The sequence below is a fragment of the Nannobrachium achirus genome (assembly GCF_963921795.1).
Source record: "Nannobrachium achirus genome assembly, chromosome: 20".
Lineage (NCBI taxonomy): Eukaryota > Metazoa > Chordata > Actinopteri > Myctophiformes > Myctophidae > Nannobrachium > Nannobrachium achirus.
Genome location: NC_137827.1, coordinates 35,952,616 through 35,979,183, shown reverse-complemented (window position 1 = coordinate 35,979,183; position 26,568 = coordinate 35,952,616). Strand labels below are relative to the sequence as shown.

The 26,568-nt window shown below is 41.9% G+C and overlaps 1 protein-coding gene across 4 annotated transcripts in view; it reads right to left on the bottom strand.

Moving 5' to 3' along the window:
- Positions 1–143: 143 nt before the first annotated feature.
- The window catches only part of map4k5 (mitogen-activated protein kinase kinase kinase kinase 5), a 50,962-nt gene continuing 24,537 nt past the window's right edge, over positions 144–26,568 (bottom strand). For 2 of the 4 annotated variants that reach the window (XM_080749965.1, XM_080749968.1), the window contains 24 exons: positions 26,129–26,260; positions 25,258–25,320; positions 24,559–24,640; positions 23,931–24,047; positions 21,787–21,865; positions 19,761–19,819; positions 19,528–19,592; positions 17,657–17,701; positions 16,676–16,718; positions 15,959–16,169; positions 14,870–14,955; positions 14,192–14,233; positions 13,835–13,919; positions 13,159–13,238; positions 12,225–12,285; positions 9,548–9,662; positions 9,077–9,135; positions 7,672–7,775; positions 7,144–7,321; positions 6,223–6,294; positions 5,736–5,828; positions 5,411–5,481; positions 3,568–3,623; positions 144–1,823 (listed from right to left, as the gene is read on the bottom strand). In XM_080749965.1, the coding sequence (XP_080606091.1) occupies positions 1,736–1,823; positions 3,568–3,623; positions 5,411–5,481; positions 5,736–5,828; positions 6,223–6,294; positions 7,144–7,321; positions 7,672–7,775; positions 9,077–9,135; positions 9,548–9,662; positions 12,225–12,285; positions 13,159–13,238; positions 13,835–13,919; positions 14,192–14,233; positions 14,870–14,955; positions 15,959–16,169; positions 16,676–16,718; positions 17,657–17,701; positions 19,528–19,592; positions 19,761–19,819; positions 21,787–21,865; positions 23,931–24,047; positions 24,559–24,640; positions 25,258–25,320; positions 26,129–26,260 (2,086 nt within the window). In that variant the 3' untranslated portion in view covers positions 144–1,735. The remainder of the gene's footprint in view (positions 1,824–3,567; positions 3,624–5,410; positions 5,482–5,735; positions 5,829–6,222; positions 6,295–7,143; positions 7,322–7,671; positions 7,776–9,076; positions 9,136–9,547; positions 9,663–12,224; positions 12,286–13,158; positions 13,239–13,834; positions 13,920–14,191; positions 14,234–14,869; positions 14,956–15,958; positions 16,170–16,675; positions 16,719–17,656; positions 17,702–19,527; positions 19,593–19,760; positions 19,820–21,786; positions 21,866–23,930; positions 24,048–24,558; positions 24,641–25,257; positions 25,321–26,128; positions 26,261–26,568) is intronic. The other 2 variants (XM_080749966.1, XM_080749967.1) reach the window with 2 other exon arrangements.

The window sequence follows — 26,568 nt, the reverse complement described above, 5'->3', positions numbered from 1 at the left end:
CACACACACACACACACACACACACACACACACACACACACACACACACACACACACACACAAAACCTTTTCATGCACAAATACATGCACAAAATGAAAGAAAAGTAGTCGGATGACTTATAGTATTGTTAAAATTAGCCTTTTTATTACAAAAACAGCATCCTTTTAAGGTTTTGCTAAAGGGAATGCGCAGATGTTACCAAAACCAAGCATTGTCCCTCATTTTGTCATTTTAAATAAAAAATGTACAAAAGTGCTTACATGGTGCAAATAATGAATGGAAGTAAAAGGTCTATAAAAGTGAGGAGGGGGGGGGGGGGTTAAAGAAAAACATTTGACATTATATTCAACTTCTGTAAAACAATGCAGCTGAGGAGGGAGCAGGTAGAGAGATAACTATATTACATAGCAGTAAAATGGGAAAATCCCGTTTGGCCGGTGTAGCGATAGGGCGGTGTAGCGGCGGCGAAGTAGACTAACGGGCAAATGTACGAACGGGCTCTCCTACCGTACTGATGAGCAATACAATGGTTATATGTCACAGTTATTGTCCACGACATTGCAAGCGGCGCGAAGGAAAGCGGACCTTGGTCCTGCTCTTCGCGCCCGAGCGCAGCAGGGCGAGTGCCCGCGAAGCCGAGGTGAATGCAATCGTTATATTTATGGGCAAGCGCACGATAAACGCATGAATGGGATGAAGATCGCTTGCTTTACAGTCTGTTGGAAAGGACCGCCCCATCGCTACACCGGCCAAACGGGACTAGCCCAGTAAAATAACCCAAAGCTGCTTGACAGCAGTTCTCTAGGTAGTTAATCCTATGTGAAGGAGTGGTGGGGCTGTCCCACTCACTGCAGGACTCCACCTGTCTGTCGCTGGCTGTGAACCTCACGGCCAGTAAATCAAACATACCCTATTGCTTAGAGATTAATAAATAACCGCTTTTAAAATCTGTTTAAATCGTTCTATTAGTTTGACTAGATAGAGCATGTAAATCATCTCCGCTTGATGATTTTTTTCCCACTAACAGTCATTGCCGGTGGTGTTACAAAAGCCTCTTATTCTCCACAATCATTAAAAAAAAAATCTCCCACCGTTTGCTAATACTATCATAAATGTGTTTTAATGGCACTTTGTCAAATAATACCTATGCTGCTTCTAACAGTCCGCTCGACTCCGCTGTCTGCCACAGGGCAGGAAATATGCTTTTCCCAAATTCACCCGACACCGACTATTTTACAAACACAATATAGCCACTTTTTTGTTTTGTATCCTTGAATCGCAGCAAGTTACTGGTCACAGAGTCTGGTTGGGTGGACAAACTTCCCAGGCAGTTTCTTCTGACCCTGGCCTACAGAAAAAGCGGGGACAGGAGGACACTGGGTTTCAAAAGTTCATTTGAGATTTCTTTGTGTGTGATTTCCACATTCGGCTCAAGAAAAGCTCCTCGGTGTTGCCTTGAAGAGCAGGGTTTACAGCTGGAGGTGTTGATGTTGTAAGGCTACTTGTGGATCCGTATTTGAGGAGGGCCGTGGATTGCAGTTCCTCTTTACTGACCTGTGGATCCTGTGATCAGTAACAAACATTTCCACTTAAATTGTTTCTTCAAGCCAGTTGTGTTCCCTTGACACGAAAAGGGTCATACTGATGGAAAAGGCTGGTTAACTCTCCCAGAAGTTGAGGCAGCCTATTTCACATCTCTGGTTGTCCACAAGTCTTTGGGGATGGCAACAGGACTTAGTAACTATTCTCATGACCTGCCAAAATGTAAAGGTTACTCAGGGCCGTGGGGTTGTCCGTGGGCCGGCTCTCCAAGACCACCACCCTGTCAGAGGAACACAGCGGTAAGGCACAGTTAGAACAACCACACTCATATTCAAATACGTCTCATTGTGAAATGTTAGCAAAGACTGGGAGATACTCATCATAGTTGGACACACCCTCACTGTGATTTTAACAACTTGTGACTGTCCTATTGAAACCTGTGTGGCTCTGCACTGCAGATCATAATATAATCAACAGCCTTGTCCGAGTCAAAAAACAGACACACAGGGTGCTGCTATTAATGTTGCCTTCCAAGTGCATATCAATACAGTTGAAATTTGCTAACAATTTCAGAAGAAATTACCATTATATTGGTTCTCACATTGCTCAGAGAACCACGTCCTAGCACGATAACCTTGAACTAAATGAAGGCATTCAATCAGACTGAAGACAGTAGTGGGATGAGGGCCAGATCACAATGACAGTAAGGGTTACATCTACAGATGCCATCCGTCTGGTCTCGTAACGGTGACAGATGAGCAGGGCTTTGCGAACGAGGTACAGTCTTTACTGTCCCTTCCATCAGATGAAATTACAGAGGTGTGGAGGACACTCACACCAGGCTGGCAGTGCCCAGCTGCCAGTGAATAAAACATGGGCGGAGGAGAAGGCTAGGACAGCACTGTTGCTCCGGCGCCACAGGATTAGGGCTGGGCCCGGGAGACCAGGACACAGCGGGGGAACCGCTGACGGTAATCATGTCTAATTGGGCTTCATTGCAGATAACCTCCTTCACTGAAGTAAATCAGTATGTTGTCAATAACATGACAAGTTATGACGTTAAAAAAGTTTCATAAATAAAAGCAAAAACCCAGGTTTTACAAAAGTTTTCAAAATATTAAAAGAAGGATCCCAGCAAACGACTGATCTGCAATAAGCACAATAATTTGGTTATGTGGGTCCAGTGCAAACAACTGATCTGCTGGAACCAACAAAATTAAGTCCCCACCCTCCTAATCTGCAGACCTCACCCCTACCCGGTCCCTGGTTCCCTCATGTGGCAGACAGACAGAAGAGGACAGTGTTCTTTGATTTAATGTATATACCGTATATACTGTATATATACACATGTGTGTGCGCGCACTTGCGTGCAAACATGTGCACGTGTGAGAGAGAGAAAGAGTGCAAGAATATTCAGACAACTGAAAGGATACTGTGTCAAAATAGGACAAATAAGAAACGAGCCAAAGCTAGAAAAAAGGCGTCAAACAGAAAGATGGTGATAAAGGGAGATAAAGAGAGAAGGGCGCAGGGTCAGCAGGGGACAGCTGTGGAGGGAGAAAAGTTGCAGGCTGGTACTGTAGCTCTGGCATTGTACAAGATAGGAAGCGCAAGACAGGAGGAGAACCTCCAGGGACAAATATGGAGGAGGGCTCTGTGGGTCATGTAGGACCCAGGAGAGGAGTGGGCTGTTTTGCTGGTTACCAGGTAATATGAAAACACTGAGACCAGTGGGAGGACACACACTTAATCCATCCAGCAGTTATCAGAGTGCCCTGCTTTTATGGAGGTCATGAGGGCAGCAGTAAATCACCAGAGCAACGGTAGCATGGAATTAAGTGGGAGATAAGCAGGGGAAGCGAGATAAAGAGCGATAGGAGAAGGTGCGAAGTAAACCCGACAGCATTTTGTTTGTGTTTATTATTAGGTGAGATTTTTTTTTATAAGCCAATTAATTTTGTATGCTTGCTAAGGTTTAATATGTTGCTTGAGTTTCGGCAAAATGTTAATATCCGAGTACCAACCTGTCAGATCCAAGGAGACGGAATACTCTGCTTGGATCAGAGATCTCCTGGGTCACCTATGAACAGAGGGGGGATTGATCAAGACATGATCTACAAACAGCTGGACTCCTGGGTAAATGGAATACGGTTACAGAAATAAGCAATGCAAAGTATTTAAGTCTACCTATAATCAATGCACAAATACTGTATGAATGCTGGAAACCGGGACATATTAATGTTTAAGAGATATTTGTCAGGACTCGGGACACACAGCTTGAAATCGGGACAATCCCGGCTAAACCGGGAGGTATGGTGGTCACCCTACACTTGACAGGTGCTTTATTCTCAAATAACAGACTAAATCTAAAAAGATAAATAAAATAAAAACTTTTAGCACCTGTGGTCCGAGAGGGATTCAAACCACTACGTCTGGCATTGTCCCCATTAAGCTCCACCAAATGAGCTATACAGAATCAGAATACTATGGGCCCGGTACAGTGACAACAGTGTGTGAAGCATGACCAAAAGCTTCACTTTTCTGTTGTGCAAAAGTTAAGAAAAAGGAGGTTCAAGACTTCAATTCAGATCAACAATGAGATTGATAAAGGTGAGTGTATGGTGTCTCCAGGACACTGTGTTACTGTGTACACTTGGATCTTACCTATGCTAAGTCACCAGATAAAAGGGCTGACAGTTCCCAACGTTACAGGCCAATAACCCTTTAAAAGAAAATCACCCAAGTGTTGGTAAGCCCGCAAACCCCGCTTCAAGTGACTTGTGTGGCAATAAACGCACACAAGCCCACATGTGACACCTGCTAGGCGTAAGTCCTTAGCCCCCCATGAGAGACCTGATCTGTTTAAGTCCCATCTGAGAACAAGGCTTTGGGGTGTTCAGAGAAGCACCTGGTGAAGCGAGTGCAGATCAATAGGCCCCCGTGCCCCTTGAATGCCTTCGCCTTTTTAAAAAGAATCATAACGAGAGACAAAGGAAAGGCTGAATTATTTAGCAGCCCTCCCCTGTTGCGCGGTAGTTTCATTTATGAACAGACATTAATTTTGCATGGCTTCTGACATTTCAAAACATATCCCAACGTGTGCTCGTCTGTTGGGGGAAGCCATGAAGCAGAGCTGGGCAGGAGCCCAGGCCAAGCAGAGCCTTGTGTTTCATAGGGCGCTGTCAGACATGGCGTGGGCTTTGAAAAGGGCAGCCCCCATCTCCCACAATATCGCTTTTCATAAAGACTCAACGCTTCACCTCCCAGCGATCTCTTGAACTCTTATTGTGCAGCAGAACCTGTGCCTCGTGATCAGGTTAAGGCAAACCCCTCGGTGACAAGGTGGACAAATTCATTACCTGAGGCGGACTAAAGCACACTTTGTCTGGCTCCACCTGTGGGATAATCTCCCCTGCTCATCTACACCATGTAGCCATGCATGTAAACAACCAGCGCTAGGGGGGGTCAATGCTGACAAGAGCCGCTGGGTGTGTAGGACAAACAACCCTGGATTCATGAAGGCGAAAGAAACTACACACAGTTTCCACAATTAGTGGTCTGTTGGGCTCGGTGCTGGAACAGTATAACCATAGCAGTACAGTACAGAGTTTTGGAGTCAATATTGTGAATAATCAACTAATGATGATCTGATTCTAAAACTTTAACTGCAAAAAAAAAATCTGTGGTACACAAAGTATTCGTTCGTCCTATATTTGAAATGTTTTGAGTTCTTATTGAATAAATAAAGTCCTCTGAAAAAGTTCCATGTTACAATTTATCCTGTTTATACTGAATTCAAAGCGTGGAAACCAGTGTTAAGAATTCCCTATTTTCAACACCCAGCATTCTTAGTCATTAGATACTCACTTCATTTGACTTGAAGCTCTTGCCCTGCATACCATGTTTCCAGAAGGCCAGAACACTGTCCTGAAGACACACTAGCAATAGAGAGGAAAGAGATCAAGCGTCAGTGAAACACGCAGAGGAAAATCTAATGTCACTTGAGGATTGGGACATTATGAATTAGGGGAATACAGTGCACACCAACTTTATGTAAACACTTTAATCACTTTTGAATTGCAAAATATAGCAAATGTAGGTGTCTATGTTAACTTAATATATTATGGTAGTTTATACAGTATATAGTATGTCTCATCATGCCTCAGATTTCAACACATTTTCGTAATCTTACCAACAGATCCAATGCAGAAATCAAAGCTGAGCTCAGAGGCCAGCTTTTTGTTGGATTTCAGTTTGCCTTGGAGATTAACAATCTTCAAATTTTCTGGTGTAAAAAACACAGAATAGGCATTTAGAATACTTAGTGTTTAGAGGATGGAGTATATTTGCATACAAAAATACAAATTCAGAATCATGTAGTTGTATTATTAATAGATAGATAGATACCTTTATTATCCCAAGAATTAGATCAAGTCCAGTGACTAAATAGCCACAGACATAACATCACAAACTATAAACCTAACTGTATACAGTACATAGTCATGTTATCACACATAGATATTTACCAGCAAGTCTTGACACCTACAAGGGACAGGAAGCTTTCTATATTTAAATAAATAAGATTCTAAGAACCCAAGTCTCATCTGATTGAAGTCTTGGTTTTGATTTGTGTCAATACTTTATGCTGACATCAGCAGCAGCTCTGGTGATATACTTACGGTCCAAGCACACCAACACTGTGTCCCTCTCCAGCTGGGTGACATGAATAGCATCCACCTGCTGATTAGCTGCTGAGGAAAAAAAGGGCCATTTCAAAAACTGTGCAGAATTAAGAATTCGGTAGTGATTCACCAAAAGTATGAATTAATAAAATCTATATTTATGCTGAAAATACATTTTGTGTACATCATGCTGTTTAATTTTTTGAATTAAACAAATCCTTTTTAATATATCTTTCACTGGTATATTTTGTACAATGACCTTTCGACAATGTGTTTTTCCCCCTCTTCACCATATTTTTCATTTGACATACAAAACTGTAACCTCTATATTTTATACTGTATGCTTGTATTTTCTTAAAGGCAGGCCTATTAATATAGTGCCATTAGTAGATTTGAGGTCCAGTGTGAGCTCCAGCTAGCTCATGCCAGCAGCTGTGCCTGACAGGAGAGCTCATAGGCGAGGATAAAAGAAAAACAGCCTGTGTCTGTCTCTGGTGATGCTGAAGTACAGTAGTGGCAGGTTGTCTGTAAATAATCAGTATTTTATATGCAGTATAACCCAAAATTGGTTCTGATGGGAAATACAGTTGGGCCTATATGGGAAGCATCATGATCCAAGGAATCATGGTGGAAAATACCTTTGATTTTATGATCTACAGTTCAAAAGTTCTAGGATAAAAAGTGAGGCTAGAACCCACCAGTAAGTTCTAAAGAAGCCTCAAGCTAAATTTGTGCTTTCAACCACTCCGTAACGGTAATTTTGCTTAGCCACCTGACTATTTGTGTAGGCCAGCTACTATTGGATGAATGAATGACTGCCGGTTGTCGCTATTGGTTGGAATGCAGGGACGGTGTGTGTGTGTGTGTGTGTGTGTGTGTGTGTGTGTGTGTGTGTGTGTGTGTGTGAGAGAGTCTTACTTGTTCCCATCTCTGTGAACCAGGAGGAGCAGGAGTTGAGGTTGATGGTCTCAAAGCGGACCACCTGGCCAGGCTCTGTGCCCTGGCTAATGGCCACACACACCATGGGGTATTCCTGCTCTGGAACCACCAGCATTTCAAACACCTTCAGTGGGCTGGGCAGAGGGAAGTCAAAGTGCTGGAGGGAGAGCAGACACCAGAATCCAGACATAAGATATACAGTCATACACACGTGCAACATAGACACATACACAATGCACAAACACACACCTGCTGCAGATAGATTCATAGAATAAACTCCTACACGTTCACACACACTTGAAAAAAGAGAGGGCACACATGCCAGGTAAAAGCACAGCAAATCTAAGGCTCTAGTCTACAGTGCTATGATTAACTAAACTAAAAACCATGCACATGGAAATCATGCATTATACTTGTGTCAAAGTCAAAGGAGGTTTAATGCTGCAATAGTGTCATGTCGGTGGTTTGTGTGGTCAATGGTGGTCAGGAGGGAAATCGTTAACTGACCTTGATGAGCATGAACCTCTGCATGGGCTCGTACCACTGCAGCAGGACAATCCCAGACTGCAGTGCTCCACACAGATACTTGTGACCTGTATATGGGTTTCTCACTGTGAAATAAACAGGAGGAGAATGTCAGTAGTGGGAAATGCTTACAATAAACAAATAATTAAAAAACACAGAAACACGCTCCAAATATCGGATGAGAAGCCAGGACAAGGTGAATGTTCCAATGTGGACCCGATGTTGGCCAGCCTGTGACTATCTTCTATGACCTATCTATGATGTACATGATGTACGACTCCAAATTCGGGCAAGGTTTCAACCTGATCAGAGCCAAATTGACTTCCTATAAAGTTAGAAATAGCTGAGGTACTTCTATGACCTACTGGCAATGTGCACACAAGATTTGCCACTGATAGGACCAGCAGTTTGCGAGAATAGATCCGGACACAGACAAGACAGACAGACAGACAGACAGACAGACAGACAGACAGACAGACAGACAGACAGACAGACAGACAGACAGACAGACAGACAGACAGACTGACTGACTCTCTTCTAAATGACTTGAGAGTAATATTGAACACTGCAGTTGCATGTTAAGTAGGGATATGCAATTGAGAACCACAACTCTTGACAACATTCAACAATAAAGTTTGACTGACCTGCCCTATTTGGCTATTTGGGACTTATTAATTTTCATAGACCTGGTTGCTGGTTTCTCTCTCATTCAAAAAACTTGGCAACGCTGGGTAGACAGACTGTCGGAGTTGTTGCTTTGCTTAGAAGTTAGCACAAACGCTAGATGGCTGCACACATGCTGCTTGTCATGATTAAGTGCATTATGTAGCGCAATTTGCTGTCCAACAACTTGTGATATGTGTTTTTGGCTGCCATGTCATATACAGCAGGGAAGGAAACATTGGAAAAGCACTGTTGACCAAGAAGACACACAAACACACTCACACTCAGTTACTCTTGCAGCAGCGCACTGCGCAGCTAGACACAGAAGTAATCAATCATCAGTCGTTCACATCGGGGCCATTTTAACATTGCGCCGATGCCAATTAATTAAAAAACAACCATCATCACTCGATAATTAATCAGCTGCCGATATATCGCGCACCACTAATGTTAAGTAATGTTAATTACATTGAATTAACTTGTAACAAGTGACTTTAAAAAAGTGGGGAATTCTTGCACTCAAGTCAGGGAAGATATTTAGGTCATTTTGTCTTCATCAGCAACTGTAACCATGGTCAAGCGTTAGTTTGACTGGTGAGGAGATTGTCAATAAGATGACAACAGTGTGTTGACAAAGACTAAAAAGAGTGGACTGACCATTGACAGAGAAATGTCAATGCAAACAAACAGTGGTGGGGATTTGGAAGGATGGAGGGCTACTCACCAATGCAGCACTTGTGACAACCCTTTGTGTCTGGGATCTTAGTTGTCAAGGCAAATCTCCTGCAGGAGAGAAAACAGTCAGCTGAGCTTGTTGTGACCATGGCCATAAAGGAGCTGATGACATCTGAGCTCAAGGATGTAAGCCAGGAGTTCTCGCTTTTCTTTTTTTCCAACTAAAGTAAATAATCAACTGTGTTTTTTGATTTGTAGAGGAGAATGACAGGACACAAACATGTGACATAAACATGTGACAGTGTAGCAATAGGCTGGAAGAAAAGTAGGAGTATGATTTGGACCAGTTGTTTTGTCGGTAATGATCTTGACTAGCTGCAGTCCTGCAGTGGAGCGCTGACAATGTCAGAATTCAACTGAACAGTTGCCAGATAGGAGCTATATGAATTTGGGCAAAATACCTTAAAAACCTTCCCTGGAAAAATAAATAAACGAGACGTAAAAACAGGGCTATTCTAACCTGGGCAGAATCTTGTCTGGGAAGCGGTGAGTCTGAAACTGAGCAGCCAGGCCCGGCTTCTTCAGCTGCTCAAACAGTCCGATTAGGTTGTGGGAGTACAGCTGGAAGGTTTTACCTGGAGCAACGTAACATACATTATTCATATATGATAGCTAAACATGTTTGTTTTCATATTGTTGCATACGTATGAGAAGTTAAATCTGTACGAACGTTTGCAGACGTACATAAAAATAATGGACGAATGAAACAAACAAGAGAATTTGTAAAGCGATGATTTCAAGAAATACAAGAGTTGATGTGTATGTATTCACCCAATATAGACACATGCTAGCGATGGGCATTTTGGCATTTTTTGTAAACATGGACACTTGAATGTTGTTGTTTTTTTTTAATCTGTGGTTACACCATAGCATGTTGTCATATATTGATATAAGTGCAGTACATATCACAACCCTTGGACATACCAGCTGCATTAGTGAGTTTGTATGTTGCGCAACTGACGTACTTGAATGCAGCAAGAGCCTAGCCTAGAATAGACCGAGTCTACAAGTTGAGAAGCGTTCAAATAAAGTCATATGACACTTGACTTGTGGAAATGTTCACTGCCTTGTGGTTTCCTAGTTGTCTCTTTAAGGTTTTAAACCTAAGCTAAGTTTATTTTCAAAGCCAAGGCCAAGTGAAACTTAATTAGGATTTATATAGAATACAAAGTCACTTATCCCCTGCCTTTGCAGTTAACCACATGAACCCAACCTTCACTATTCTGGGCATGAACATTCGGCTCATCTACAAACAGATAACGCATTGCTACATGAAAAGTTGTCATCTTGTATATCGGCTATTTTTCAGGGAAGAGATTTAGTGTAGAGGAAAAAAGAAAGGGACCAATTATGGACTCCTGCAGGACCCTGGTCAACTTAAAGGACCAGGTCACCTCTGAGACAACCAGATCTTATTTTATTGTTGTGTGGGAGCTTTCTATCAAGCTTAATTATGGCTCTGGACAGTGTAGAGTGGTTCATACGACCTAAAGCCTTGCACTTCTACTGCACTTGCAGGTCTGTCGCAAGCATGTTGAGTCATACTGTCATGTATACGGTTAACTGTGTACCCACCCTAACACACACACACAAGCTACAAATGAAGTATATTATCTGTAGTAGTAAATGTATGGCTTTCCTTCATGTAATGCACACACACACACACACACACACACACACACACACACACACACACACACACACACACACACACACACACACACACACACACACACACACACACACACACACACACACACACACACACACACACACACACACACACACTCTCCCATTATTTCTCCCATTAAATACATGTTGAATTTGACTCCCTGCATGCAGCTTTGACATTGAGAGAGGTTAGACGTGAACAGAGGTGTGAAGATGATGTGAAGCATGATTACCTTCTGATGAAGCCAGTTAGTAGAATATCAAGTCAAGCCAGACGAGAGGACAGTGTCCAAAGGGGAAAAGAAGAAGAGAACAGAGGTTAAGTATACCGAGGGGAAAACTGCTAAAGGGTAAACCCGTCAGTAGACCGTGGGCCTTGTAATCCCATGCTTAAAACTGTTAACACAAAGGGCTGTGTGGCTCTCTATGACAGTTAATGGTAAAAGCAAGACTAAAGGAATTGGCACACCATGTCGATAGGTGACCTGTAGTCAGCTTAATTCTCACATTCAGATAGAATGAGAAAAGATTCTGGCGGGTGGTGCAGCTAATTGGAAATAATTTCTATTTTTTATCAAGCGATTTTGCAACCCGTTGTTTTTTTTTCTCTACTCTCCCCAGCTGACTAGGGGGATAGTATAGAGACCAGGATTACTGCATGTTTTTGTGAGGGTATCTACCCTAGGAGACACGTGGAGAACATGCAAACTCCACACAGAAAGGCCCTTTCGCCAACCCCACCTAGGGTGTATTATAGCCTATTTTAAATTATTTGAGTTCTTCTCTTCTCACGAACGAAACGTTGTGATTCCCAATTAAACCCCTTTTTGCATTTGAAGACCGTGTGCGTGGAGTTTTTTTCTTATTCAGTTCTTCTAAAACAAACAATGACTCTTTCCCCACAGTCACCTCTGCAGCCAGCTTCCACAACTTCAAAAAGATCAATTTATCGTAGTGGTTCTTCATTTGAAAATCACACCCGTGTGAACTGAGCGGTGGTTTACCCACCAACCCCCCCCCCCCCTTCCCCCCTGTGTGTGTGTGTGTGTGTGCATGTGTGTGTGTGCCTGGCCTGGCCTGGCCTGAAAACAGCGCCCCTCCCTTAACATGTGTGGTCATAAAAGGTACTACACCACAGGCTACACCACAGGCTACACCACAGGCTACATACAGACAGACCCACCCACCCACCCACAAACATATCTACACACACGGCCACGCTATGGAGACGGTGTGACCACCGCTCAAAAACAGGCTTTTAAATAAACAGATCACATGACGTCACTGTGCTATAAGCATAGCAGGTTTTACAGATGATCTAGGAAAGAACGAACAGAATGCTATTTTAAGGCCGCAGATAGAGGTGTGATTGTCTTGCCCGCAGGGGGGCGGTGAGATAATGCAGGGACAAAGCAGCAGCAGGTTATGGCAGTGAAGCAGATAGCTGTGATAAGTCTGACACTTACCTGATAAAGACATCAGGTTGTTGTTGATAATATAAAGCCACGTGCACTTCCTTGGAAACAGCTGAAATGGGGAAACCAGGTATGAATTATCAGGCCCGTCTTGGCGCACGTTTTCACAGAGCCAAACTTCTAGACGTTTTTTTTCAAAAGTTGCGACAATTTAGAAATTCACGCCATGTAAAAACGGACACTTATTTTGTGTGCTGGAAGTTTTGGTGTCCGAAATGTCACGGCAAAATACCTAGTAATGTTAGCTGAAAGTACCGGGAGAATACAAATTTCCCTGCAGTGAAAATGCATACCGTGATTTACCCGGTAGGTGTTTTTTTCTTTTTTTTTTTACAAGCAGGTGCGTGAAAGGATCCAATATTAACAGTTAAAGCGTTGTATTTGGGATCGAAGGAATGGGATATAGAAATAAAATACAGCTTCACCTTGCATTAGGGGATTAATTATTTAGGCTAGAGTCACATTGTGACAATGGCTGGCTGCGAGTGCAATGATTTCTCAACATAGCTCCTTTCGGAACCTCTTCCTCCGCTATCTCAGAGCTGTATAGCGGAGGGAGAGGTTCCGAAAGAAGCCGTTCTCTTCTCAACGAGGTGCATCATTAGTTTCTCGTCGTTGTGTGATGATTAAAAGTCTTTTACAGAAAGAGCAGCGAGCGAGTCCACAGCTAACGTTCATGCCGCCACAATGGTTTAATGAAGACTGTGTCTTTTACGGCTATACCAGCATTTTTGCTGCCAATGAGGGCATTACATGTGAAAACACCCCAAAAATAAAACTTCCAGTTACAGTCCATTATACCAATTATTTTGCAGGAAAAATTACAGAACTGTAATGAAAACATGCTCAAAGTCTGTGTTGCAGTGAGTTAAACAAAAAAGAAAACATGTTTAAGGTGTTTAGTAATAGTACAATTAATTCCTACCTGCTCCATTGTGGCTTCATGCAACTCATTTAAATTCAGGGTATAGATGCCATCCTCCGTTCCAAAGATGAGATATTGATCTAGATTAAACAATTATGTATTAGTATGTATAGATCTTTATTTGACAGTATTGCACTATATAGTATTTGCTGTAGTTAGTGTATGCAACTACTATGGGAGTCTGTAAAGGCATATTTATACTTCATTATACAATGCTTTTCGACAAGAATCTCAAAAGATTAATAAAGTGGAATGGTGACCCACTTTTAAGCTCAAAGTATATGATAATAAAGTAAATTATTGTGTTACTATGTGTCAACAACAGCATGTCTAACAAAAGGTAAAATCAGCTTGCACATAATGAGCTCCAGTTGATACTTGATATTTTATTGCACCCACAAGTGCCTGCGTGACATTTTGAGCTACATGCTCTTCACCAGACCTGAATGACGGTCTAATGACCAAACCGTTACGGACACACTAGTGGTGTGAAATAAAATATTACGTTTTAATGAGAGCTCCTTGTGTGCAAGCTGATTTCTTCCATTTGAAGGCCATTTTGTTGGCCATCATAAATGGGGTTTGGATGTGCAATTGTGCATGTTCTGTTCCCTCTCCTCATCGACAACAGCGTGTCTCTCTTTTCCAAGTAAACAAAGTAAAAATCCATCTGTACCTTTGGTGTCTGGGTGAATCCACGATGTAGCACAGGTAATCTTCAGGGGGCAGCCATCAAACACCTTGGAGAAACACGCTCCCATCTACAACCAACACAAACTTAACTCAGCGTGGCAAATCAACTGCTTTAAACTGCGTGAGCAGCAGAAATGTCAGCCAAAGTTCATGAAACTGGAAGTGAGCCCAGAGATGATGACTGCATTGCACGTCAGTCAGACCACGATAACCACAGAGAGGGACTGGAATGTCCGTTTTGGATCCCAAATTTCGTGCATTCAGCTGCGCTTCAGACAGAGTCTAATGATAGTGTCCACTGAAACTGGTCCACCAGGAATGGGTGAGCAGATTCACTTACCAAGACTTTAGGAGTGGGTGGCAGGCCGTTGATAGCTGGTTTCTGTGGAGAGACAGAAACCACCCCATTAAGATAGATGCAGGGTACAGTACATAAACACTTAAACAGAGAACAATTATGTTGAATTGTGCTGGGGTTTGTTGAGGCTAAAAATGGCTAACCTCAACAATGTGGCACAGAAAAACAAACAATCCATACTAGGCTTCATTTATTTATTTATTTTTGTCTAGAAAATGCAATTAGATGTTTGAAGATCCTGTTTGACTGCGAGTGGTTCCACTAAAGCAGTGGTTCCTAAACTATTTAGCTCAAGACCCAAAAGAGAAATTGGATGTTTGCCCGGGACCCAAACGAGTGAAAACAGCAGATCTACTAGCTCACAACGTGTCGCTTCGTGCTGTGTTGTGAGCTCGTAGATCAGCCATTTTCACTACTTCTTATTTGTTTTCTAATTTATGATTTTTTTTTCTTTTATTCATTTATGCTTTATGGGGAATGTTTCTTGAAGATGTTAAATGTGAAATAATAATTAAAAACTAAATGTAGGAAACAAAATTAAAATGTGTCTGCGATCCACAAATGGTTCCAACCCAGTGTTTGGGAACCAGCTAGTGCACTAAAGAACAAAGATCATAGCGGTGTATCTGCACTGTCCGGTGTGTGTTTCCCTTAACTCACAGGGAACTCCTTCTTCTCCTTGCGGTGCGCTCGGTTGGGTGGCTCCTTGGGACTGCCTCCGTTCACACTGCCGTCTGAGTCGTTATCTGTCAGGACAGGTGGGTGAGCAAAGCACGTAGGTGTGTGTATATGAGTCACGTCGGACAACTAATCTAAGTCAAACTAAGAGACATGTTTGGGCCTTACCTTCACTTCTTGATGTATTGAGAGCTTGGAAAGATAGTGAGAACGCTTATTTAGAGGAATATAATTAATGGAAGAGACTATTCAGAGACATGTTGGGGTGTTCTTGTATAGAGGGGAATAGGTAGCCTAATTACATGTTTAAGAAAATGTGAATGAGTGTGTAGAAAAACTTCACATGGATATGTACAGTATACCAGTAAGACGCCTAAGGGCGAAAAGCGAGGGCGTACCATGTCTTGGCCATCTGGTCCAGTGATGTATATCAGACCAGTTACCCATATATGGAGACCCCTGGTACCCATATATGGAGATCCATGTACTGTATATGGAAATATGCTATGAGACCCCAAACATGCTTACTCAGTTATTCGTTATGTGAAAGTCCTATGATGTCTGTGACATCTGACATCATACATACAACCCCTTTTATGCCCATACATGGAGATCCCTGTCTGTAGAACCAGCCACACAGATAGGCTGTCTTGGCCATATATGGATTCTGTTAGTGTGGTATGTGGCCTCCATATATGGGCATTCCCATATGAAGTCCTGTTAGATATGGGCTTAATATTGATGACATCAGGGTTCTCCATATATGGGCATGAAAAGGGATTCTGTTAGAGTGGTTCCCCTGACATCACGGTGTGTCAGAGCGTAATGTAGAGCCCAAACCCATAGACCGTAAAAAAGCATACACGGACGGACGGACAGAGACATGATGTGCCGTTTTACATAATAAACGGCGACCTTCGGTCACAATCAATACAATAATCCTATGCAGGCCTAATTTAAATAGGGGTACAGTCTTTGTCAACTGCAAAAGACTGAACTGGTACTCTTACCCTACATACAAAATCCCAAACGGAATATATTAACTTTTAGTCCTTTACTAGTGGGACTCACCAGGGTCAGACGCATGAGACAGCAGGCCAGGACTGCTGACGCTGACGGACAGGAAGTCTGGGGTTGACTGCTCCTCCTTGTTGCCTCTTTCCGGGGTGCTCTGTCTGCGGACCACCTGACTGGGTCCGTTCTCAGAGTTGGGGAACCTCCGCACCGTCAGGTTCCTCTCGTCATTCAGGCCGAGCTCATCCGATGAGCTGTTCAACCTCGGCTGAAGGAGCAAAAGGAAGGGAGACATGGGTTAGGCCTAATTTATACTCGTTAAATTTGAAGTGCATTGCATGCACGCCTCAACATTTATGTTAAATGAACGCTTGTGATTTTGCAGTATGAGCAGTAAAGGGCATGCAATGGAAGAAGATATACTGTTAGGGATGGGTATTGGCAGGAACCTCACAATTCGATATGTATCACGAAACGATTGTATTACGATATATTGTGATATTCAACTTAATTTAAAGATTTTTTTTGTATCACCTGGGTATAATATGCATCACATTACGGTATACTGATAACTCAATGAACAAATTGAGTCAAAACCATTTCTAGAGGCAGCTTGGCAGGACTGGAACTTTTTTTTCAAAGGTATTGTGATAATACAGTATCGATACAGTATTGGCAAATAAAATCACAATATATTGCCATATCGATTAAATTGCCCATCCCAACATACTATATTTAAAAAGTAATAAAACACACTAGTATTTCAGGTCTCACCTTAGGTGGCAGAGGAGGGGGAACTCCTGGCTTAAGAGTTGAACTGAAATTAAAGAGTATTTTGTTTAAAGATACATATTACAATAAAGCTGGTTGCACACTGCTGCTTTTTTCGTTGCATTTTGGAAATACGAAATCCGCAAAAATTGTGCAGCAGTGTGCAAAGAACTTGATAGTCATTTTTAGCATTCTACCAAACAAGACAAACAATACATTTGAATGCAAAAACTTGGGCAAGACTGATGTGAGATTTTTGGTACCGAATCCATATTCAATATATTTAGAGATTAAATTCCGATATCCAATACATCGCCGGCATTTATATATACTGTACTGTATATAAGTATTATATGCTTATATGTTCACTAAAACATCCAATTGTTTTAAGCATTACACTAATGATGGACCTCAAACAGGAGTATAGAAAATAAAACAAAAATAAAGTGAGCAGAAGAAATCCACACCACATTGGATCCTTAACCTGATTGTGCTTTGTTTACACATTCAGTTATGCTTTAGTTGCTTTTTGTAAGTTAATTTTGAATAGACATTATTTGGTCTCCCTTCCCCTTTATTTGTCATAGCAAGAGCCAGTTAGGACAATAGCCTCCTTATTACATAATCTACTTTTAGCATTAATCATCCTTTTGAAAGTAGTTGAAGAAATTAATGCTGTAAATATACAACAAAAATGTAAACAAGCAAAACTGCCCTGGCTGGTATTTTGTTCCCCACAAACTAACACATCTACAAGTTATGAACCCGTGGGTCATCCTGATAATCCACCAGTGCTTTACATACCAGTGCACATGCTCATGGACATAGAGAGCTATGAGTGGTGTTCTAAACTATTGATAGGCCAAATAGCTAAAAAGAAAAGAAAGAAAAACATATATACACTTTTTTTTTTATCAGCCGGTATCGGTCAAATTCGGTAATCGGACAATATTGGGGCCAGGCTATAGGAAAAACAGCACTTACAGCTCCACATCCTCAAAGGCATTTTCCAGATGTGTGATGTGTCCCCTAGAGAGAAGAATATACATTTGAGAAGGAGGAGAAGAATGAAGTGGAAACAAAGAACAGGGTAGAATTCTGAGGGTTAATTCAAGTCTGAGAGTATACACATGTATCCAAATGAATTGTACATTCTCAGAGTTACATTAACACTCATAATTCTACTGTAAATGGTCCCAGGAAAGGGAGTGTGGGTAGGTGTGAAGGACCCCTTTTCTCAGAGAGAAAAGGTGTATGAAAGGTACAGGGTCAATGATGTAGAGGACGAGAGGTTCAAACCAGCAGCGGAGCTGAATGGGTCAGTCAACTTCTTTATGAGCAGTAAAAGTAGTCTATTTAATACACCAATTGAAGTAAGTAGCCTTGGGAACCAATGGTTCCTGAGCCAAGTGGCTCATAGGTCAGGAGCCTATCTTCCGTTTCTGTTAGCCTGGCGTTGCTCATACTAATTCCTCACTGCGTATCGGATATTAGTCTGGACTCGCGAGCAGAATTTTCATTTGCAAGGGATTGTGCGTTTAGCGTTTTGTGGTTTGATGTACAAGTACACCCCCTGGACATAACACCAATATGTCGCGAGGACTTATCCCCAGTCCAACCTTTGATGCGCAAAGTGCAAAGAAGGGGGTATTGGGTACCATTTTTATCGTCTTTGGTATGACTCTGCTGGGATTGAACCCTGACCTCCCAATCTCAGGGGCGGACACTACAAGGCCACTGAGCTGGTACCAATTGATGCACAAACTATGAAGCAAAACATCAAACCAGGCTTTAAGCATAGCAGGCCTCACTTGAATGACCAGTTCATAGGATGGAGTCCGATACAGCCACAGAAACCCTATTTCACTGAAGTCGACATTATAGCAGCCATGTTTATGACCACAGGAGGATGTCAACAGAGTATTCAATTCACTTAACATTGTTAGACACTGTTTTGAGGTGCCATAGTAATAAACGATATTACAAAACAATCACATTTTTCAGAGTAAAAGAAAAAACTGCCGGTCAGGCCGGGTCTGTCACACCACAAATGGTGAATGGGAGGTGCAAAGGTGGAGGAGTAGGGTTATGTTCATTGCCGGCAGCACAATTCACTGCAAAACAGGGTACAGCAACAGACTGCTGTCGTCATCTCTCACACTCACACGCACACATGCACACACAGTGAAGGAGTGGGTGGTAGACAGTGAAGTGGATGCTAGAACCGCCGGACACAGTGTTAGTGTTACCGTTGGAACAACTCGTCCTCAACGCTTTGGAGAAGGCTCCTTGGAATTGAAAAGACAGTGACAAAGAGAGAGATAAAGATTGACAGAAAGAAAGTAAGAGGACAGAGAAGGAAAAAAAAAAGAAACAAAACAGGCAAACAGTCAAAGCACATGGACAAGTGAGGAAGACTTTCTAAGCTTTAAGTGACATTCCAAATAGCAGATGGACATCATGTGAGGTCATGCTGTGAGACAAGCAGCAGCGGTATAGAGCCACACAAGCAGGTTAACGTTATACATAGTGAGTGGTAGGAGCATCCAAAACACTGTAGCTTTGTGTGTGAGCAATGGAAATACATTAGGAATGTGATTAGGAGAGCAAACAGGTAGGCCAAAATACAGGAGACAGTTATAAGCTACAGTATAAGACTACAGTAAAAGATTCTACATTCAAACAATAAGTTGAAAATCGTAAAGCACTCATTAACATACAATGTATATCAGTGTTAATGATAAGATTTCTTGGCCGGCTGAATCTGTGGAAGCACGTAATCAGTCTGGTAAAAACCACAACAACAACAACATGAAGGCGGTATGGTTCCCAGGACAAACATTTCCATGGCTTACCTGGATGTTCCTCCCTCAGCAAAGGGGCTCCAGGGGGAAGAGAAGTCATTCTCTTTGCTCACATCCTGCAGAGAACCACAAACACCCACAAGAGCATGATAGCGTCCATAAGAAATCAAGGGATGAACTGATGAAACTGATGAAAATATGAGGAAACATTGAGAGGGGGATGTAGAGATTTAAACACAAGGAGGTTTTTCGGACACAAATCGTAGTGAATTAAAGATTATCACCATTTCAGAGTGAGCCTCGGTTTCTTTCCGAAGTGGAGGTTCAAACTGGAGCTTGTCAACTGTTGAGGAAAACAATTGTGTTCAGAGTAATGTTTTCAATTAACTTCTTTGGCACTAGAGGGCATCAGTACCCCACTTCAACAAACACAAGCCATAGTTTTCTGATACACTTGTAACATTAGTGTACCTTACACTTAGTTCACAGCGCAGGTGATTGTTTTGGTTATTTTAACATAAAACATGAACATGGTTACTTAACAATGAGAATGAGTTACACATTAATAATAATTATGAAGTAATTGCCTAAGCAACAGAGGTTTTACTGTCATAACATTCCCATTTGAATAGTTGGTCTGTAGCTTGAGGATGTGTACAGTCAAAGACAAACAGATCACAGTGACAGTAACCAGAGCCAGTCTGAGTGAGATGAATTGGAAATACACAATGGGATACAGATTTCTCAGAGTTTACGTTTGAGAAATGGAGTCAACTACTGTCAAACAACTGATCCAATGGAGATGGCTGGTTCACTGTCTATTGTAAACATGACATGCTCCTGCTGAATGAACAGGGCAAAGAAAACTGGTGGACCTGCGAGTGCAAAAGATCTAATGTAATCAGCTTTTCGCGTTGTTTCATTAACAAGGGAACATGGTGCTTAGGAGTTACAACACACCAAATTATTTCACAAGCAAGCTTGTTGTTGCTTGGGGTATGCTGAAAATGTGGAAGTGCACCAGTGACTTGACCAACTGATTAAAGCATTGCGTGAGTCCCAACCAGACTCTCTGAAGCTGATACACAAGCAAGCAAGGCCTTTTCATAAAGGGAAGCTGAGACATTCTCAATCTCACTTAACTGCACATCAAGTATGACAGCGTCAAATGTTGCCCACATTGACTTTGGATTAGTCAAGTCAACTTCAGCCTGTAGGAAACCACGCATTGCAAGAAAGACTAATTCAGCCAACAGCTGGAGCAGGTAACTTCCCCATGCACAAATTTAGTAACATCAAGGAGGAAGTGTATTATAAAACAACATTCTGTTATCCACAAACAGGTTACTCAACTGTATTTATAAGGGGAACTCTGTGAGCTTGGAGTTACGCACGCGCACGGCCACACACACACACGCGCGCACACACACACACGCAGTCTTTACTACACTGTCACTGACCTGGGTCAACCCTGCATCCCTCAGTGAAGCTAGGGGTTGAGCATGGTCTTCCTGGGTCTGTCCCATTGTTGGCTTTGTACAAAGGGCGTAAAGTCAAACATGATCATGACATACAGAATAAGAAAAAGACCGTCCAGCACAAACTAATACAGGGACGAACAAACACACACATTTCACTGACACACAAAAACAAAGGGTCTCCCTACCACAAGTTACCAACGGGCACAAACCACGACACAACACAATACAGAACTACCTCTAGAACTACTGAGCACAGAACAGTCAAACACAAAACTATTACCTAAAGAACTGAAATCAACGTAAGATACAAATAATCTACTATTCAATTTAATGTATTGAACATTCATAACCTGGACAATTTTACAAAAACAAGAAGCTGCAACAACTAACTGCTGCTTAAACACAACTCCACCCATCCAGATGTACGGCACATAACAATCAGACTGCTTGTGTGTTTTCTGCGAAGACCCAAGATGGTGACATAATGTGTTGCATGCTGGCACCACTCTAGCGCCACTTTCTCTTCAGTGTATCCCTGGGGGCTATTTTTAATACAGGCTACCTCACACACTGGAACTGTGCCAAGCCAGCACTGCTGGATTAGCAGGATGACCCACAGACAAGCCATCCAACTTCTCTGTGGAGACCAATCTTTCGACTGATTTACAGACACGGCGACCAATGAAGCGACAGGCTGTGGCTTGGCATACACTTTAGAGGACCAGGCAGGCCTGAGTGGGTGGGACGTCACTGATGTTGGAGGCAGTGAGTAGTGTTTTTGCATGTTGATCGCGAAAGCGGAAGAGTTGGGTTTATTCACTACACTTACAGTTGATCTCTGAGCGAGTCCGCTCGGCCCTGGCGTTCTTGTTGGTGGATCGGATGGTGTGTCTGACAGCAGAGAGAGGCTGGAGAGAAGAGAGAAATGTTACTTTACTTCCTCTCCTCCACATTTTTGGAGTGCTTTATATTCCCCGCCCGCTGATCCTAGAAGAACCATACACGCTTTTAAGATGTTTTTTTATATCTCCTGCGAGCACCCGGTTGGCCTCTTGTTTTTCTCTAGCATTAAAATGTATTAGTAAAGGCATGATATTCTGGCATACTGAAGATTTCTATGGGAGAGATAATCATGAAAAAGAATGTCTTCTTTCTCCTAAGGTTTCAAGACTGAACCTTGGCCCTGAATTACAGGCTGCATCTCAGTCCTGAAATCATCGGTCATTTCAGTGCAAGAGAGATTAAAGGATTATAGTTTTAGAATCATGCATAACAGGGCATCACTTGATATATTACAAGTGCAGACTGGGTCAAAGTGTTTGCTCAAATCTTTTCATAATCACAGGGAGTTTGTAACTGTTGCATCCTGTTGACTCATACTATTATATATAGGAGTGACATTTTTCTGTTGTGAAAATTGGAACCGAATTACAATCTATCAGAGCAATAATGGAAGATTAGACTTGATATACAGATAAATATATTGCACTTATAAGTGCATGCAATGGTAGAGTAAAGGTACTCAGACTCATTCACACACTGCAGGGATGAGTCGGGCTGGAACCCAGGCCAACTCTAACCTGCATTCCTTAATGTCATTTGGCACAATTATTATACATCTGCCTCAGTGCAAATAAGGAGCAATAAATCCTGAAGCACGTACACCAACTAAAGACATAACCCAGAGCTAGTTCTAAAAAACATGGATGCACAGTCACATTATTATGCACTGCTGATGCTGTGTGTATAAAAGAACAAGCTCCACTGCCAGCAGTCAATAGCCTTGAGGTTTTCCCTTTTTCATTCATTCATCATGGCCAAGACAGTGCGAATGCTTGTCTCGTATCATGGGGGTAGAACAGCAACAATGGTCTTTTAAAAGGCACTGGTACCACCTCTTTGGCTGCTCCATAGATGTGACGCTGATGCCAGTTGGAATAATAATGCGAGAGAAAATCAAGACAAGCAGGAAGAGAAGGAGGGGGGAGCAAATACTTGCAGAAGAACATGAGAACACACTGGGGCAAAACACTGAACCCAGCTCAACTTTCAACTACTTTTTTTATTGACAAGCTGCTGCAAAATGGCTCCAATGGAAGGATTTGCATTTAACACTTATGGAAACTTGTTTTTATACCCTTGATTTGATATTACAAGTTCAGACCGTTTCAAAGGGTATGCTCTCTTATGACTGTCGGAAGGATTGTTCATTTCTGTTCGGAATGCATTAAGATTTCTGGATTTTGCTAAGCCGGCTTTAATGACCTTCGCATGATAACTGATTAAGCAGTGTAACACTTTGTTTAATATTTGATAGAAACTTTATTTGGATACTCGAATTTTGAAGCACTTTGTGGCTTTGTTAAGGAAAGGGTGATTAGCCCCTGAAGTCAGGTAGAACGTTAATTCATTTGACACACACAGCCTTGTCTTGCCAGCCACTGAGATGGCCCATAGCAGTTAATACTATAAACTTAATTTAAAATAAACAAGTCCTCCTTAAAGAGGTGGTGCCATAGTTTTGTACTTTTTCTGTTTTTCATGTGTCTAGGAGGTTGAAAGTACATCATTGGACCCCCTGGTGTGGTTTTTATGAGCAATTATGTATTCTCTTGGTATTTGTTTGCTTTCTCTTGGAGGCTGCCACCTTGTGGTCAAAAGTGTCAGTTAAAAAACACAGATACTTTTACATCACAAAATCAACTCCTCCCCTAATTACCATTCACCCAACACTGTGGGGTGTGGCTAACTTCAGCTGGGTCACCACCCACCATGACATCCATGCATACTTAATGAACTGGGGGTGTGGCCACATAAAAACCCAATTTTAACTCTTTCTGTATACTTTTTTGAAAAAATCTTCCTCCTAGTATAATCATAATACCTGATAATCATGTTTTAGAGGGGGGAAAAATCATGGCACCACCTCTTTAACTTTCAAAAGAACAGTATATCTATCTGGTTCAACGTTACCTCCAGGTCATCATCATCCACCTCACTGAAGTGTTGGTGGTTGTCTGGGTTGTTCATCTTGTCCAGGAGGTCCACAGCTAGTCTCCTGGTCAGCCCTGTCTGACCTACAAACACATGCTGCAGGACAAGACAAGACAAGAAGATCCAGAGATAATGAAGGATGTGCGATGATTCAATTCATTTGATGTGAATTTAGGGCTGTCACAATTATTACATAATCGTCTAATCGCAATTATTTGACGTAATCATGATTATTTTTCATAATCGTCATATCGTTTCCATGTTGAAAAATGTTCATATATTTAAAAGAACGTCAAAAATAGAGGAAATAGCAGATCTACAAGCTCGTAGATCGGCTATTTCCACTATCAATGTTCTTTTTTAAGTGTAAAGTTGTCAAATATGTCAGTCACTTCTTTGTATATTTAGGTTGTGTGTCATATCTACCATGTGCAAGTTCAAAGCCTAAAAGCCAAACAGAAATGTAATTGTCCACGACAAAAACACAATTAAATGGTTAATCGCAATTATTTGAGTGAAAATGAATCGTCATGTAAAATGTCCTAATCGTGACAGCCCTAGATGTGATTCATGTGATTATCAATGACATAGAAATTAGATTAATTACTGATAGAAGCTTTTCTGCAGTGGGCCTCTTCTTTGGATTCTTCGTTAGAGACACTTTCACAAAGTTGTGGAAGGCTGTGGACCTGGGGGAAGAGTTGAGTTTTACAGTTAAGTAGTCATCCTTAAAGTGGTATTTCCCTATAAAACACTTCTGTGATCATTTTAACATCTACTCTGGCCTTTGTGTTTCAGACAGTTTTCAAATTGCTTGACTCAATATTTAGATATTTCTATATGAACCCATTGCAACTCATTGAAAGCAAACGTCCAGTTTTTTCACCCTTGATCACAATAATAGCAATTGAATAAAACACGGTCCCTCTTCCCGTTTTTCTTTTCTTTTCATAATATTCATTGAATAAACACAGCCCTTCACGCATTAGAAGGACAACATCACTCACCAGAACCAAGCATGTGTGTTTTCAATGAGTCTAAAGGAGCTTGCCCACTGAGCCCAATTTCTTTTACATTTACACACTGCCCCCGAAATGTTCGTCTGTCATAAATGTTTTCAGACCAGGTTTGATTCTCAAGCAACTGTACGGGGTGCACACAGAAGCCTGAGTAGACGCTAAAATGACTGGCAGAAGTGTTTTAAAGTGAAATTCCCCTTTAAGACTACCATCCTATGATCCGAGAGCACAATGTTTGCAATGTAATACTGTAAAATACCGTAACAGCACTAAACTCTGATACTCACCACTTCGTCTTGTCTTTTAGCTTGGGAGGCTGAAAGCTGCTCTTTGACATCAGAAACAATGCCCTACAAAATGTAATGACAAATAAAAGTTTAAAACAAAAGAAATCTTTCAAACATGTAATAATCCAGTGAAATGTACACAGCTTATATTTAGCAATTATGCCATCATCCCGAGTGTCATTAAATTAACATAACAGTGAGAGAACCAATTCCTATATCAGATATGTTATAAGCAAATAACAGCAATTAATGCGAGGATCAAAGCCTTGGCATCCTGACAACAGATGTGATAAAACATTTTGTATCCCTAGAACGTATGTGACTAGCAGAGAGCTAAATATAGCATGAAGCATACTTTCGATTAAAACAGCAGGGCTACCAAAGTTATCAAAGGCCTGATGAAACACTGGGGGAACACAAAAGCAGGAAGTCAACCGAGGAACCTGCAGAGGAAGCGCTGGTTGATCATGTCTGAGGAAGCTCAGACATGATGCTTTAACTATTGAAAAATAGCAGATATACAAGCTCACAGCGCGGCTGCGAGCTACGTTTCTGTGTCAGCAATCTGGCCAGCCATCGTTAAAGAAAAGGTCCTTTTCACTTAACTGGAGCTCAGTTAGTCTGTTCTTGATAGACTACTATGTCAGTGGTGCTCAAACCTTTTCATGTGAAGGACCCCCAAAATGATATGTATTTGGCCATGGACCCCCATTCAACATATTTAGTTCCAGGGACCCCCAGAAGCAAAATTTGAGTTACAAACGTTCCACTTTGAAAATACATTTATTCAAAGATTTGCACAATTTTTTATGACTTTTTCAAAACAAATTCACTGGTTAAAGCATTCTAGGTCTAAATGGGTTAACTGTACCTCATAGGGTGGAGATCGAACATAGGGGGTTGCAGCTCCGCCAGTTCTATGGAGGTGATACCAACGGCCCAGATGTCACACAACTGGTTGTAACCCCCATTCTTCTCCACTGCTGCCACCTCTGGAGCCATCCTAGTGGGGAGCACAATGTTTCAGCAGCGATTCATCAACAACACAGGTGGAAGTTAGGGAGGATTTGTCGGGAGGTTGGCCAGCATTCCTAACGTAGCTGGTTCAGTCCCCAGTTCAGAGAGATGAATACAACGGTTTGAGCAGTGGTATGCTCAGCTGGTGGGTGTGCCCAGTCAGAGTATTATTGGTTTGCCATCACACTGTGCCACTTTTTCAAGCTATTTTTGGACCGTATTCAGTGATCAGTCTTTCCTAGCCAGGGATTTCCACCCACTGTCCGTAAGGGCTATGCAGTGTTTCCCCCAATA